Here is a 12765-nt window from a genome sequence, read left to right on the forward strand (position 1 = left end):
TCAACAGTTAAGTATCCTGGCGCCTGTGTCTGCTAGTGTTCAGCCAGCTGGTATAGGGGCAACTCTGGACCCCCAAAGGAAGTTGTGGAGCTGGAGCTCTGCTCTTCTTCACAAAGCACTCTGCTTCTCCCTCAGTGGGGCAGCTCTTACCCTTCTAAGCTTAGTTTGATTGATGTTAGACCCTTATATTGTATCATTCAGCCTGTTGGTGAAGTGGTTGGTATACTGCCACATGTACATAATCTACCTCAATAAATTTTCCAAGTCCTGAGGACAGTATGAGAAAAGTCAGTATCCTGAGCTATAAGCATCCTGAATGCAAGTAACCAGATACTCCAGTTTCCCTAAACTCTCTCAGAGCCTGCCTTTGTAGACACAAAACGGGGACTGAGTTGCAGTGTGGGGTGGCAGCTCTAATCTGAGATGACGAACTGGAAGGAAGGGATGGTTAAATCCTTAGAGCACTTACCATCCAAAATCATTTTATCTCTAGATTGACAGCATTAAGGAAAGGGGTTTTGTGGCTTTCTTAATATTTTTTGTTCATTTCCCTTGATATGGGTGACTTACGCTGAAGGACCACTCATGGTCATAAGGATATTCCCACCTGTCTGTTGTTCAATGGTGGCAGTTTGGCCTGTGTTCTGAAAATGGCCCACATCTCAAGAGTCCTTGTATTATTAACTCAATCATCATTGGGAACTTTTTTATCTTCTCATTGTATTCACTACCTGTTGTTCTTCAATGCTCTTTCCAAACTGAAGATTGGAACAAGTTAATCCCATTAAACCACTGCTGTGCATTTTCTCAGGGGTGCCACAGAAATAGGATCTTGTATAACCATCCCATCAATGAAATAAAGAGCCTTAGCATCAGAACAAAAAAGCACTACCATTTATCAATCACAGTAGAATCTGTGTCACTCCTCACTAGTGGTCTCAGCTATGGCAGAGAGTCAGGGTCTCTTAGCATAAATCATTCAGCTTAAATGTGTTTTTGCTGGAGGTTTGTCTTCATTGGCTTCTAATGGTAGTAATGGGATCTACTGCCTGCCCTTTGGAAGCATTCTGAATGAATTCCTCTGTGACATCAGCAACAGAAAGTGGTCCTAAATTTCAGATATTAATAAAATCTAGATCTGTAGAGTTAGGAATAGCTTCTGTAGTCTTATGCTCTGGGCTGAATTACATATGGTTACCCTGTATATTATTGCTGATGATGATTGAAATTTATGTGTGAGAACTAGGCTAATACCATGTTGGTATCAGTCTCAAAGTTGCAGCTCAGATTGTCAAAGCCTGGTTTTTTTTTTTCTGGGTGTTGTTAATAAAACTAGTCATTTGAGTCACATGTTAGCTCTCACGTGGCATTTTTTTGTTGTGCTTATCTATTTGTTCTCCCTTTTTCTTTTCTTTTTCTTTTTTAATGAAACACTTTCCATCTCTCTTCCTAGCAGATTCAAGCCCCAGTAAGACAACAGCCAAAGGTTCAGACAACCCCACCTCCTGCCGCCCAGGGGCAGAAACTTGGATCTCTCACTCCTCCATCATCCCCCAAAACCCAACGTGCTGGCCACAGGAGGATTCTCAGTGACGTAACCCATAGTGCAGTCTTTGGGGTCCCAGCCAGCAAGTCAACCCAGCTGCTCCAGGCAGCCGCAGCTGAGGCCAGTCTCAACAAGTCCAAGTATGTGGTGCTTCCCCTTTGTTCTTACCTTTGTGAGCAAGGTCAGCCCTCGGCTCGTACCATGTGATTCTTTGCATAAGTATGTAGATGAGTGTAGATGTTTGTATAGTAGTGTGTATCTGTGTTTAATAAGCAACTGTGAATTTGCCTGTAGTGCATGGACCATACTAATCTTAAGAAATAATTTCCAGTTGGGCGCAGTGGCTCACACCTGTAATACCAGCACTTTTGGAGGCCAAGGCAGGAGGATTGCTTGAGGCTAGGAGTTTGAGACCAGCCCAGGCAACATAGCAAGACCTGGTCTCTAAAAGAAATAAATAACTTCCTACTTGGCCCACTGTTTTCATTCTTTCATCCATTCTGTGCTCTTCAGAGTGTTTTCTAAACTCTTAATCTGACCAAATCTCTCCATGCTAAAAATTTTCCATGAGTTCACCACTGCCTGTCAGATGATATCTGAAACCCCTGGTTAACATAGCAGGTTATCACACGGGTGGACCTGCCAGTCTCCACCTTCCCAAGCCCTTTATTCATCCTGTACCCTCTCCTAGGACTGACACTCTCCTCCTTGTCATGCTCATGAATGCTCATTTATTCATCAAGATCCATGCCAGAGGTTACCTTTCATTTGACCCTTCCCCTGATAGGATGTATCATTTTGTCTGGACCTTTTTTTGCGGATGCTATCACATTGTATTATTAATTATTTGTATGTCTAGCCTACCTAGCCTGTGAGTTCACCAAGACAAGGACCATGCCTTACTCAACCTTTGGATACCTGGTGACCGGCTCTGTGCCTAACATCAAGTAGATTTTGATGAGCATTGAATAGGTAGAATTTCAGACCCTTAGCTTTCTTGGACCCATGCACACTGAAGGTCAAGTCTCAAGAGAGACTTCAGAAGAAAATTAAGTAATGATACCTAGGACCCATAAAATAGTGGTAACTGTCTTTATTTCCTTTTAATTATGCTGGTAGCCCTCAGTTCTATACATGCTGGATCCTGAAAGAGGGAAGTCAGCCTAAATAGGCCTCAGCCCCAGCCCTTCCAGGGGTAGTTATTGTAGATAAGTTATGGTGGTCACTACAGGATGCACAAGCCTAACAACAAGTTGCTTTTGGATCCTGAACAGAAAGGACCTTGCAGATGACACCGACAAACCAAGCAAGATTAAAGACATAGCAGGAGGTAGTGAGTCATGAAGAAAAGGAGACATTAGTTTCACAAAGTAGAAGGGGTGTCTGTGGAAACTATTCACTTGCCATGGAAAACCCTTCTAGGAAAACACTGTGGAAAATGGTAGTTTGACTCAGAAAAGAATTTGATCCTGAAATAAAGAAAAAATAAGTTGACCCTTTTTGTTGTGTTCAACTTTTATATGTCTTTTTATTTCGCTGGGGTGGGAACCTACCTAGGTCTGCAACTACCACTCCGTCAGGCTCGCCTCGGACCTCCCAACAAAATGTCTATAATCCTTCAGAAGGTTCTACATGGAATCCCTTTGATGATGACAATTTCTCCAAACTCACAGCTGAAGAACTGCTAAACAAGGACTTTGCCAAATTGGGGGAAGGTGAGTAAGTTTTTGTCTCTTTTGTACTTCTTGATTGTCAATCCTCTGTGCTGAGAAATAACCAGGAATTAGAATAAATCTTAACTCTAGAAGGGTATGCATGTGAAAATGTAGGTTCAGGCCTTTCCTTAAAGGCTTGATTTCAAAGTATGCATACAAATTGGTTTTCATTTTTAACAGAGCACTGAAGTCTTTTTACCTTCAGGAAATTCTGATCTACTGTGGGTGGTAGCAAGGAGATTATGAACACTTAGGGAAGAGACTTTGAGGAAAGATTTGGTAGCATAGATCAAGATGATAGCACTGGGCATAGTCACTCCGGGAAGGAGTGTGATGGTTCCCTCATCCTAGGTGGGTTTATTGTCCCAAAAAGTTGTCAATGCTTGTCCATGAGTGTGCCCTCACATGGACACTGAATCTTTCACTATGATCAGAGTTCCATCTTACTGTTGACTGACCACAGAAAGGAGATTAACTAAACAGAAGATATAATTCTGCTTGAAAAATAGTCTAATTTGGAAGGCAGGACGTGCACACACATACACACAGGCATACATTTTGAAAAATAACAGATACACCCAGGAAAAATTCTATAATATGCATGTCAAAAATAGGACCCTCAATATAGACAAGAGCACAGGGTAAAGAAATGAGCAGAACTGAATGAATTATTGGCCAAACATTTTAGCTTTAGCTTATTATTTTACAGAAATCTTTTCAAAAATCCCAATTACTTTCCTGCCTTTTTAAATAGAATACAGGGCATAGAATTTAACTTTCTTTGACAATTCAGTTTCATTGTTGTGTGTGCTAGATATTGTTCTGAGCTGTAAATAGAAATACCTTCATGGACTATTGAAAACTGAAGTATTTTTGTACCCGAATAACTAGCGCCCCCCCCCCCCCGAGTTTTAATAATTTCCTGTTTCTCTTCTTACTGTTCAGCTCTCATCTTTCCCATTAGGCTACTGTCATTATGCCTGTCCCTCACAACATCTCATTATTGCCATTTCTACCTCTCCCTCTTCTCATTTGCTCTTCTAAACTGCTTCCAACATGAAAAACAGATCATCAAACTCATTAGAATTATACAAAAGTAAATAGATTCCAGGTGAGGGCTGGAGGCATTCTGCTCTGAGTACTATGCTTGAGATTTAGGGCTTTAGCTCTGTGCTCTCTCTCTCTTTCTCTCTCTCTTCTGTTATATTTATTTATTTAAAAAATTTTTAATTGTAAAATAAGCATAATAAAAATTACCATCTTGGCCGGGCGCGGTGGCTCACGCCTGTAATCCTAGCACTCTGGGAGGCTGAGGCGGGTGGATCGCTCAAGGTGAGGAGTTCGAGACCAGCCTGAGCAAGAGCGAGACCCCGTCCCTACTAAAAATAGAAAGAAATTATATGGACAACTAAAAATATATATATAGAAAAATTAGCCGGGCATAGTGGCGCATGCCTGTAGTCCCAGCTACTTGGGAGGCTGAGGCAGGAGGATCGCTTGAGCCCAGGAGTTTGAGGTTGCTGTGAGCTAGGCTGACGCCACGGCACTCACTCTAGCCTGAGCAACAAAGTGAGACTCTGTCTCAGGAAAAAAAAAAAAAGAAAGAAAGAAAAATTACCATCTTAACAATTTTTAAGTGTACAGTTCAATAGTGTTAAGTCTATTTGCACTGTTGTACACCCAATCTTCAGAACTCTTTTCATCTTACAAAACCAATGATGTGCTATCTCTTTTGATTCTTAACAATTTCCTTCTTTTTCTCAGCTGTTCTCTCAGTTATTGCAATGACTTAGACAAGGACCTTTGAATAGCCAAGGTGTTGCCATAAATGCAGTAAATGTAGTCAAGTCCAGAAGTCAGTTTAGAGCGTACCCTTCACCTCCATCATTTGTATGATCACAGGATTCTGCTAGAATGAACTGAGTGGTGTTTTGTCCCTCCAGGCAAACATCCTGAGAAGCTCGGAGGCTCAGCTGAGAGTTTGATCCCAGGCTTTCAGTCAACCCAAGGTGATGCTTTTGCCACGACCTCATTTTCTGCTGGCACCGGTTAGTATAGCAAATATGTGAGGCTCACTGTTCCTACCCTCACACTGTTTTCCATGCCACAGATAACTCTAGAATGCCAGTGAGCCCTAAATCCCGGCAATGACTTATATTTTTCTTTGTTCAAAAGCTTTCCAATCAAAAAGGGATACAGAAAGATCTCGAATCACTTTGAATTAAAATGACAGGATGACCTGGCAGTAACACACAGTACTTGTTCTCGCTAGTCCATGGACATGTCTTAAGCAAAATTTTTTTTTTTTTTTTTTTTTTTATAAAGACTAGTCAAGTGCAGTAGTGAGAAGAGGAAAGAGTAGAACAAGGAGTTCAATCTGTAAGTGACTGTGAACAGTCAAGTTAACTTACTACCTTCGAACCAGCCACAAATATTTCTAAATTTGAGGAACAGCACTTGTTAATCTCTTGTAATTGCTTAGGTTCTCTGGATGACTTGAAGAATTCTAAGAATTAGATGTTCTGTTCTATATCTGAGGCTCTACTAAGCTGTATTTTTGTGTGTTTGTGCTTTCAGGAAAAGGGAGATTTTTTTTTAAATTATAGAAGGAATAACAAGAGACTAATTTTTCCTCTTTATTAATAAAAATTATACATATTTATTATATAAACAATAATTTATAGAGAAGAAAGTTAAAATCTCCCATGATCAGACTACTGAGATAGCACAGGTATACCATCGTGATGTCTGTTACTAGCATTTAACCTTTTTAGGGTCAGATATCTTTGTGAATCTAATGAAAGTTATGGATCTCCCTCACCAAAATACATGTGACCACAATTTTATACAATTTTAGGCCACCACTTAAGCCTCTGATATACATCTTTATGGTCATATTTTAAAACCTAATTTTTTCACTTAAGAAACCTGGCACATTTCTCCTTCATCATTAAAGAAGCCCCTAAAATGTAATTTTAAAAATATGTGCGTTAAATTCCATTATGTGGCTATATCATAATGTATTTAGCCAAATCTCTCTTTTTTAAACATTAGCCTGATTTCAGTGTTTTACTGTTGTAAATGATTCAGCCATAGATGTGAGCTTTTGAAAATGTTCTTAGTAGGATATAGAATTTGATATGCTTCTAAAATTGATCATTTTAGCTATACTGATTAATTTCTATTTTTAACCTTATGGTATATTCTTTCTACCTGTTTAGGCATGTGAGTAGTTTTTCTAGCCTCATAAATTTATTTCTGATTAGAACTTTGGCTGACATTACATAATATTTGATATGTAATCCTCTCTTCTTTGCCTTGTTTTCTGGATATTTTTAAATTGAAATTTCAATTTCCTTAACCAAGAGTTTCTTAGGATGTGTCTTCACCACACTGAGACCCACACGGCCTATGCAGTCTTTGCTGTAGGTTACTACTGAAGGGCTTTCTATGGTCCAGTTTGTTATTCATGTTATAAATGTCCTCTGGGAATTAGTAGTTTTCATGTCAATAAACATTAATCTACAGCATGATTTTTCATAGAAGAATAGTAACATTTATTTAACACACCCTTTTATGACTATTTTGGTTGTTATCAATTTTTCACCATATAAATATTCTTAAAGCTAAATTTTTGTTTATATCCTTTATAGTTGCTGTAAGATAATTTCTAGGAGACTGTATGCAACATCAAAAGATATGTATATTTTAAAGCTTTTGATACATATTTCCAAATTGGCCTCTAAGACATCTATACACATTTTATTTAGAGTAACAGTGAATGAGAGTCATTTTCCCTGCCATTTCCCCACTCATCCCAACCCAGAGGCTGTAGACAGAGGACATTGTTTACTGGATATTTTTATTTCTTTGGGGATTTGTATTGTTCATATCTTTTGCCTTTTTAAAATGAATTTGTAAGAGTTCTTCATATATCATGTATTGTAAACATTTTTACTAGTTTGTCATTTGTACTCTTAATGTGACCTCATCTAACCCTCTCAACAGCCCTTTGAGAGTGATGTGTCACCCTCATGTTGGTTACAGTGGAGGGAACAGAGGCACAGAGAGTCTGTTTTTCAGGGTCACCTGCTAGCAAGTGGCAGAGCTGGGACATCAACCCTCTGGCTCCAGAACCTTCTCATCAGGTTTTCTTCCTCTTAATGAGGAAAATTTAGTAATTATCTTTTCTTATAAAATCTTCTGCAGTTTTAAATTTTTTTAAATTAAAATAGAACAATATGTGTAAATCAAATCTTTCATAATATTCTCTCTGTGTAAATCTTTTATAATATTTTCTCTGTGTACATCCATTTTAATTGTATATATTTGTGTTTCTCTTTTTCTTGGTAAATATAGCTAGAGATTTGCTTTTTTATTATCTTTACAAAAACAACTCTTAGATTTATAAAATCTGTTTTTTCTGTCTTCTTATCCTTTAACAAGTGTGTTTCCCTAATTGGAAAAAGCTGGAGTTGCATGCTCATAAGTCTTCATATGATGTTCTCGTTATTATTCTGGAGTTATTTGGGAGTTGTGCCTTTTACTATTAAGTAGTTAAAATTTTTTGTGTTATTTTTCATTTTTAACTTTATTGTCTGGTCTGTGTAAATTTTAAATTTATTGATACTGGTCAGCCTTAAAAATGACCAGTTCATGGTGCTCGAAGTATAATATGCCACATGGTTCACCAAATGTATCAAATGTGTAAAGCATTGACTGTTGTCCTTGAGACAGAACATCAAAATCATGATCAGCCATGGCCCTGAATAAAATATAGTTTCTCTGGAAAGAGGGTCATGGAATAAACTCTGGGAGAGTCTTCTTTTTGGCTCAGTACAGATTTGTTGAATGAATCAGAAGGGTTGCTTCTGGCCAAAGCATAGGAGCTTGGATTTACCAGTGTTGACATTAGAGGTCCCTAATCATTTTCCATCCACTCACCTCACTATGCCCGGTTTTAATGCCTAATTCTCACTTATCACACATGGTTATGTTTCATTGTTTGTGTGAACTGTATTTTTAAGAAGTTTATGTTGTTTTTTGGTTTTGCCTGACTCTATATTTACTTTGAAGGCTGCAAATGGCAGTATATTTTTTTTAAGGAACTTAAAGGCCCAGCTACAAACACATATTTGAGTAAAGTTATGACAGTAATAACAGTTAACTTGTATCTAGCACATAGTACATGCTGAGCCCACTGGGTAAGTGCTTCTTTTGCACATTCTCTCAGGTGATTTCCGCAACATCACACCTGCCCAAGGTCATAGCTGGAGAATGCAGAACAGAGGTTTGTACCTGGGCAGCCCAGCTCAGAGGCTGTTACTGTAACTACATCTCAGGAATCTTGTAAATCACCAACACTAAGCTTTTACACACATTACAAAATGTCTTCATATTTTCTGCAGCTTAGTCTGCATTTTTCTATAAACATTTGGTATTTTCTTTCTTGTTTGATATGAATGTTTTCTTTCTGTAACACCTTCATTCTTTACAAATGTCAGAAAATTATATCTAGATCCCAGAAACTTATTTGCCTTCATTTGTATGAAGTACAGGATGGTGCCATTGTCAATAAGTCTCCTAACTGAGTTCAGACTAATTACAGATTTTGAACCTTCTGACTGATCAGTGGAGGAACTAAGCAGGAAGTGTGGCATTGGGAAGGGAGGATGGCACACGGGTTCTTTTAAACATTTTTGATGGTAAAACTTGTAAAAATGGGCCGGGCGCAGTGGCTCACGCCTGTAATCCTAGCACGCTGGGAGGCCGAGGCGGGAGGATCATTTGAGCTCAGGAGTTCAAGACCAGCCTGAGCAAGAGCGAGACCCCGTCTCTACTAAAAATAGAAATGATCTGGACAACTAAAAATATATATAGAAAAAATTAGCCGGGCATGATGGTGCATGCCTGTAGTCCCAGCTACTCGGAAGGCTGAGGCAGCAGGATCGCTTGAGCCCAGGAGTTTGAGGTTGCTGTGAGCGAGGCTGACGCCACGGCACTCTAGCCCAGGCAACAGAGTGAGACTCTGTCTCAAAAAAAACAAAACAAAACAAAAAAAAAACTTGCAAAAATGTTGATGAACTGTGTCTATACATTGGAGGAGGAATAGGCAAACGTTTAAACTTGGCATTGTACCTCTTTATTTCAAATGTTTTCCTGTTGGTGAGTTATACATTTATTTGTAAAAATCTGGAGAAGTGAATAAAAGCCCAAATAAGCGGGGGGTCGGGGGGGTGGGGGGGAAGAACTCATAGCCCCTCTCTGAAAAAAGAGCATTTGCTGACATTTGACAGTATTTATATCTAAAATTTTATTTCTACATATAAACTTTTTTCAAACATTACATACCATATATTCACTTTGTAATTTGCTTTTTTCTTTCAAATATGCTTCATTGTAAAATATTTCAGAGACTTAAGAGCAGTGACTTTACCTTTCCTCCTTTTACCTTTAAAGAAACTTAGTTAAAGACCCACATTAATAACAAAATTATAGAAACTGAGAACAGATTAGTGGTTTCCAAAGAATAGCAACAGGAGGAAGGTGTGGGTGTGACTGTAAAGGAGTAGAAATGAGGTAGGTCTTTTGTGTGAAGGAGCAGTTCTAGTTCTATATCGTAAGTGTGGTGGTGCCTGCGCTATAATACTATACACAGAGTCACACTACAAAGAACTGTACGCACAGGGAATTAGGGGTCCCACGAGAGGGTGGTTTAGAGATTGGGAAATAGGGTTTGAAGCGGGAGTTGGGGACCACAATGAAAGTTGCAGGTACAGGAGGGAGGTTGAGGGTCTGAGGAGAAGTTGAGTGTTGGAAGGTGTGAGGTCAGGATCCTGGGAAGTGTTGGGAATTCGAGGAAGGTGTGAGGGTTAGAGAGTGGGAATTCTGAGTCCAAGGAAAGGAGATGGAGTGGAGTGAGTAGTGAGCTTCCCTCTCCTCCACCTACCAGGACAGGCACTCACAGCCCGTGAATCCCGTGTGCCAGTCACTGGGCTGGGTGTGGCGGCAGCTGCTGGCCCACTGGGGCTGACTGGTCACTGGGTAGGACATGGCTGCAGGGGGTGGAGGGTGGTCAGTGGGTAGCCTCAAAGTGCCTCCTGGGCTCTGACATCCCTGCCACCCTTCCCTCTGCTGGGCAAGTGTCTGGGCGGGGCCACCAGGTTGCCCACTGAGGGGACACCACTGCACCGCCCCTTTCCCTTTGGCCATACCTGGGCCTCAACACCCTGTCTGTCCCTGTTGCCTTGGCCTCCTGCACATCTGGCAGAGCTAGGGATGGGGGACTCCTGCATACCTGAGGAAGGGTAGGCACCATGTGTGCCACCTCCTTCAATTCTGTGTCTGGGGTGCGAGGTTCCCACATTTCAGGGGCCTCTGGGGTGGAAGCAAATGACGTCTGTTATTGAAGCCAGGGTGCAAGAGAGGCGGCCAGGTTTTGCAGATGGGAAGGTTGATGGCCCATCCAGCATTCCCACCTTTGCCTTTCACATTGTGATGCATGTCAAACTACATCTTGCTGGCCCTGAGGAGGTGGCATTGGGGATGGTAGAGGTGGCCACGCGACAGTGGAGGAATCCAAGGGATGCAGAATACTGGGTAGAGAACAAAGGACTGGGGCACAGGTGGCTGGGCTCTCAGGGAGAGAGGAGCTGGGGAGAACGAGGCCCAGTCAGCCTGCAGGCGAGGAGAGACGTGGAATGAGATGGATGGAGAGGAGGTGAGAAACTCACCTCTTTACAGCTGCTCAACAGACCCCAGCGGACCTTCCTCATACCAGAGGCAGAGCTGGGGAGAGAGACCAAGAGACAGAGACAGGCAGAATCAGAGACAAGGAAAGAAAGAAATCAGAGCCAGGTGCCCATGGAGATGCCACCAGTAATGCCCACACATGTCTGGTACTTTGACTCCTCTGCAAGCCCATTTTATAGACAGAATGCTGGGGCCCACAGAGGTGAAGAGAAATGTCCTACGTCTGATTGCCCAAGCCAAGGGGGTTAGTACAGGGGATACTGGGCCTCAGCTTTTCCACATTCAACTCAGCACCACTCAGGTTGAGAAGGAGGGATTCAGAGGCATTGAAAAAGAGTTGTCCAGAGAGAGATACGAAAGGAGACAGGGAGATGTGAGTAGGGTGGGGTCGAGGGAGAATAGAGCAGAGGGTGGGGTGGGGTGCTCCTACCTGCAGAACTGCGATGGCAGTGATGGAGAAAGAGCTGTGGGTGACACCAGCACTGAGTGAAGAAACAAGAGCTATGCACACATATACACAAGTGGCTGCACATAAAAACTGGTGAAAACTGAATCGTCTAGGTTAGTGGTCCCTAAACTTTTTGGCACCAGGGACCGGTTTCATGGAAGACAATTTCTCCACGGACCAGTGGGGGGAGGTGGGATGGGTGCAGGACGGTAAGCAATGGGGAGCTGCTGTAAATACAGATGAAGCTTCATTCACTTGCCCTGCTGCTCAGCTCCTGCTGTGTGGCCTGGTTCCTAACAGGCTATGGGCTGGTACCTGCCTGGGGGTTGAGGACTGCAGGTCTAGGTAACAGTATCGTGCCAATATCAGTGATATTGTGCCAGTATCAGTTGATCACTGATCAACTACAGTTGTGTAAGGTACATCCTTTGGGGGAAGCTGGTTGAAGGGGTCACAGGACTCTATGTACAGCAACTTCCTGTGATTCTGTAATTATTTCAAAATAAAGTGTTTTTTTAAAAACCCATTTTATAGAAAGCAAAATGAGATTTTAATTAATGAACAAACTGAATACTAAAATGCAATGTAAAGAATGATAAAATAGAAACCAAGACCTGGGTTCTGACTCTATCTCTGCTGGTGGACCTCTGGCTAGTCTCTTAAGTTTGGGCTTCATTTTCTTTTCTAGAAAATAAGGAAATTGTGCTAGAAAATTCCAAGCTGTCTTCAAGTTCTGGTATTCCATAAGGTGTACAGATTTTTATAAATCTGTAATTTGCTAAATATAAAATGAATGCTAGTAGTATGTTAAATATAGTTCAGAGGTCAGGAGTTGTCTGACCTTGCAACAGGCAAGAAGTCTATTTCTGCCCCTTCCTGTGTGCCTTTTCCTGTGCGTAGCACTATATTAGACACTGGTTATACAACAGGACTTAGTCCCGAAAGGACCCAAGAGGGTGATAGGTACGTAGGAAGTACCTTTACACATGTGTTAGATTACAAAACACACCATTTTGTTTACATGCCAAAATGTGTGATACAGACAGTAATTGCTGTAGGAATTCTGAACGAGATGACTATAGGCTACAGTGTCCAAGAAAGAAGAATTTCAGACATAGAAATATCCTAATCTTATTAATTGCACCTTATAGTATGTGACGAGGACCCGTTTGTCCATCTGAAAGCTGCTTTGCTGTTACACTGGATTATATCCACTGAGCCCACTCTATTCTAAGTTTAGACTTACTCTGTAGTTTGAGCTGTTGGGTTAATAGATGGCAAACTCATCTAGATTTACTTGATGT

The 12765-nt window shown here is 41.0% G+C and overlaps 1 protein-coding gene across 1 annotated transcript in view; it reads left to right on the plus strand.

Annotated features, from left to right (window-relative positions):
• AAK1 (AP2 associated kinase 1) overlaps positions 1–12765 on the plus strand; it is a 150900-nt gene that overhangs the window by 119922 nt on the left and 18213 nt on the right. The window contains exons 14-16 of the mRNA XM_069494053.1: positions 1457–1686; positions 3104–3261; positions 5205–5309. Of these exons, the coding sequence (XP_069350154.1) occupies positions 1457–1686; positions 3104–3261; positions 5205–5309 (493 nt within the window). The remainder of the gene's footprint in view (positions 1–1456; positions 1687–3103; positions 3262–5204; positions 5310–12765) is intronic.

Source organism: Eulemur rufifrons, chromosome 19 (genome assembly GCF_041146395.1).
Source record: "Eulemur rufifrons isolate Redbay chromosome 19, OSU_ERuf_1, whole genome shotgun sequence".
In the NCBI taxonomy this organism is placed as follows: Eukaryota; Metazoa; Chordata; class Mammalia; order Primates; family Lemuridae; genus Eulemur; species Eulemur rufifrons.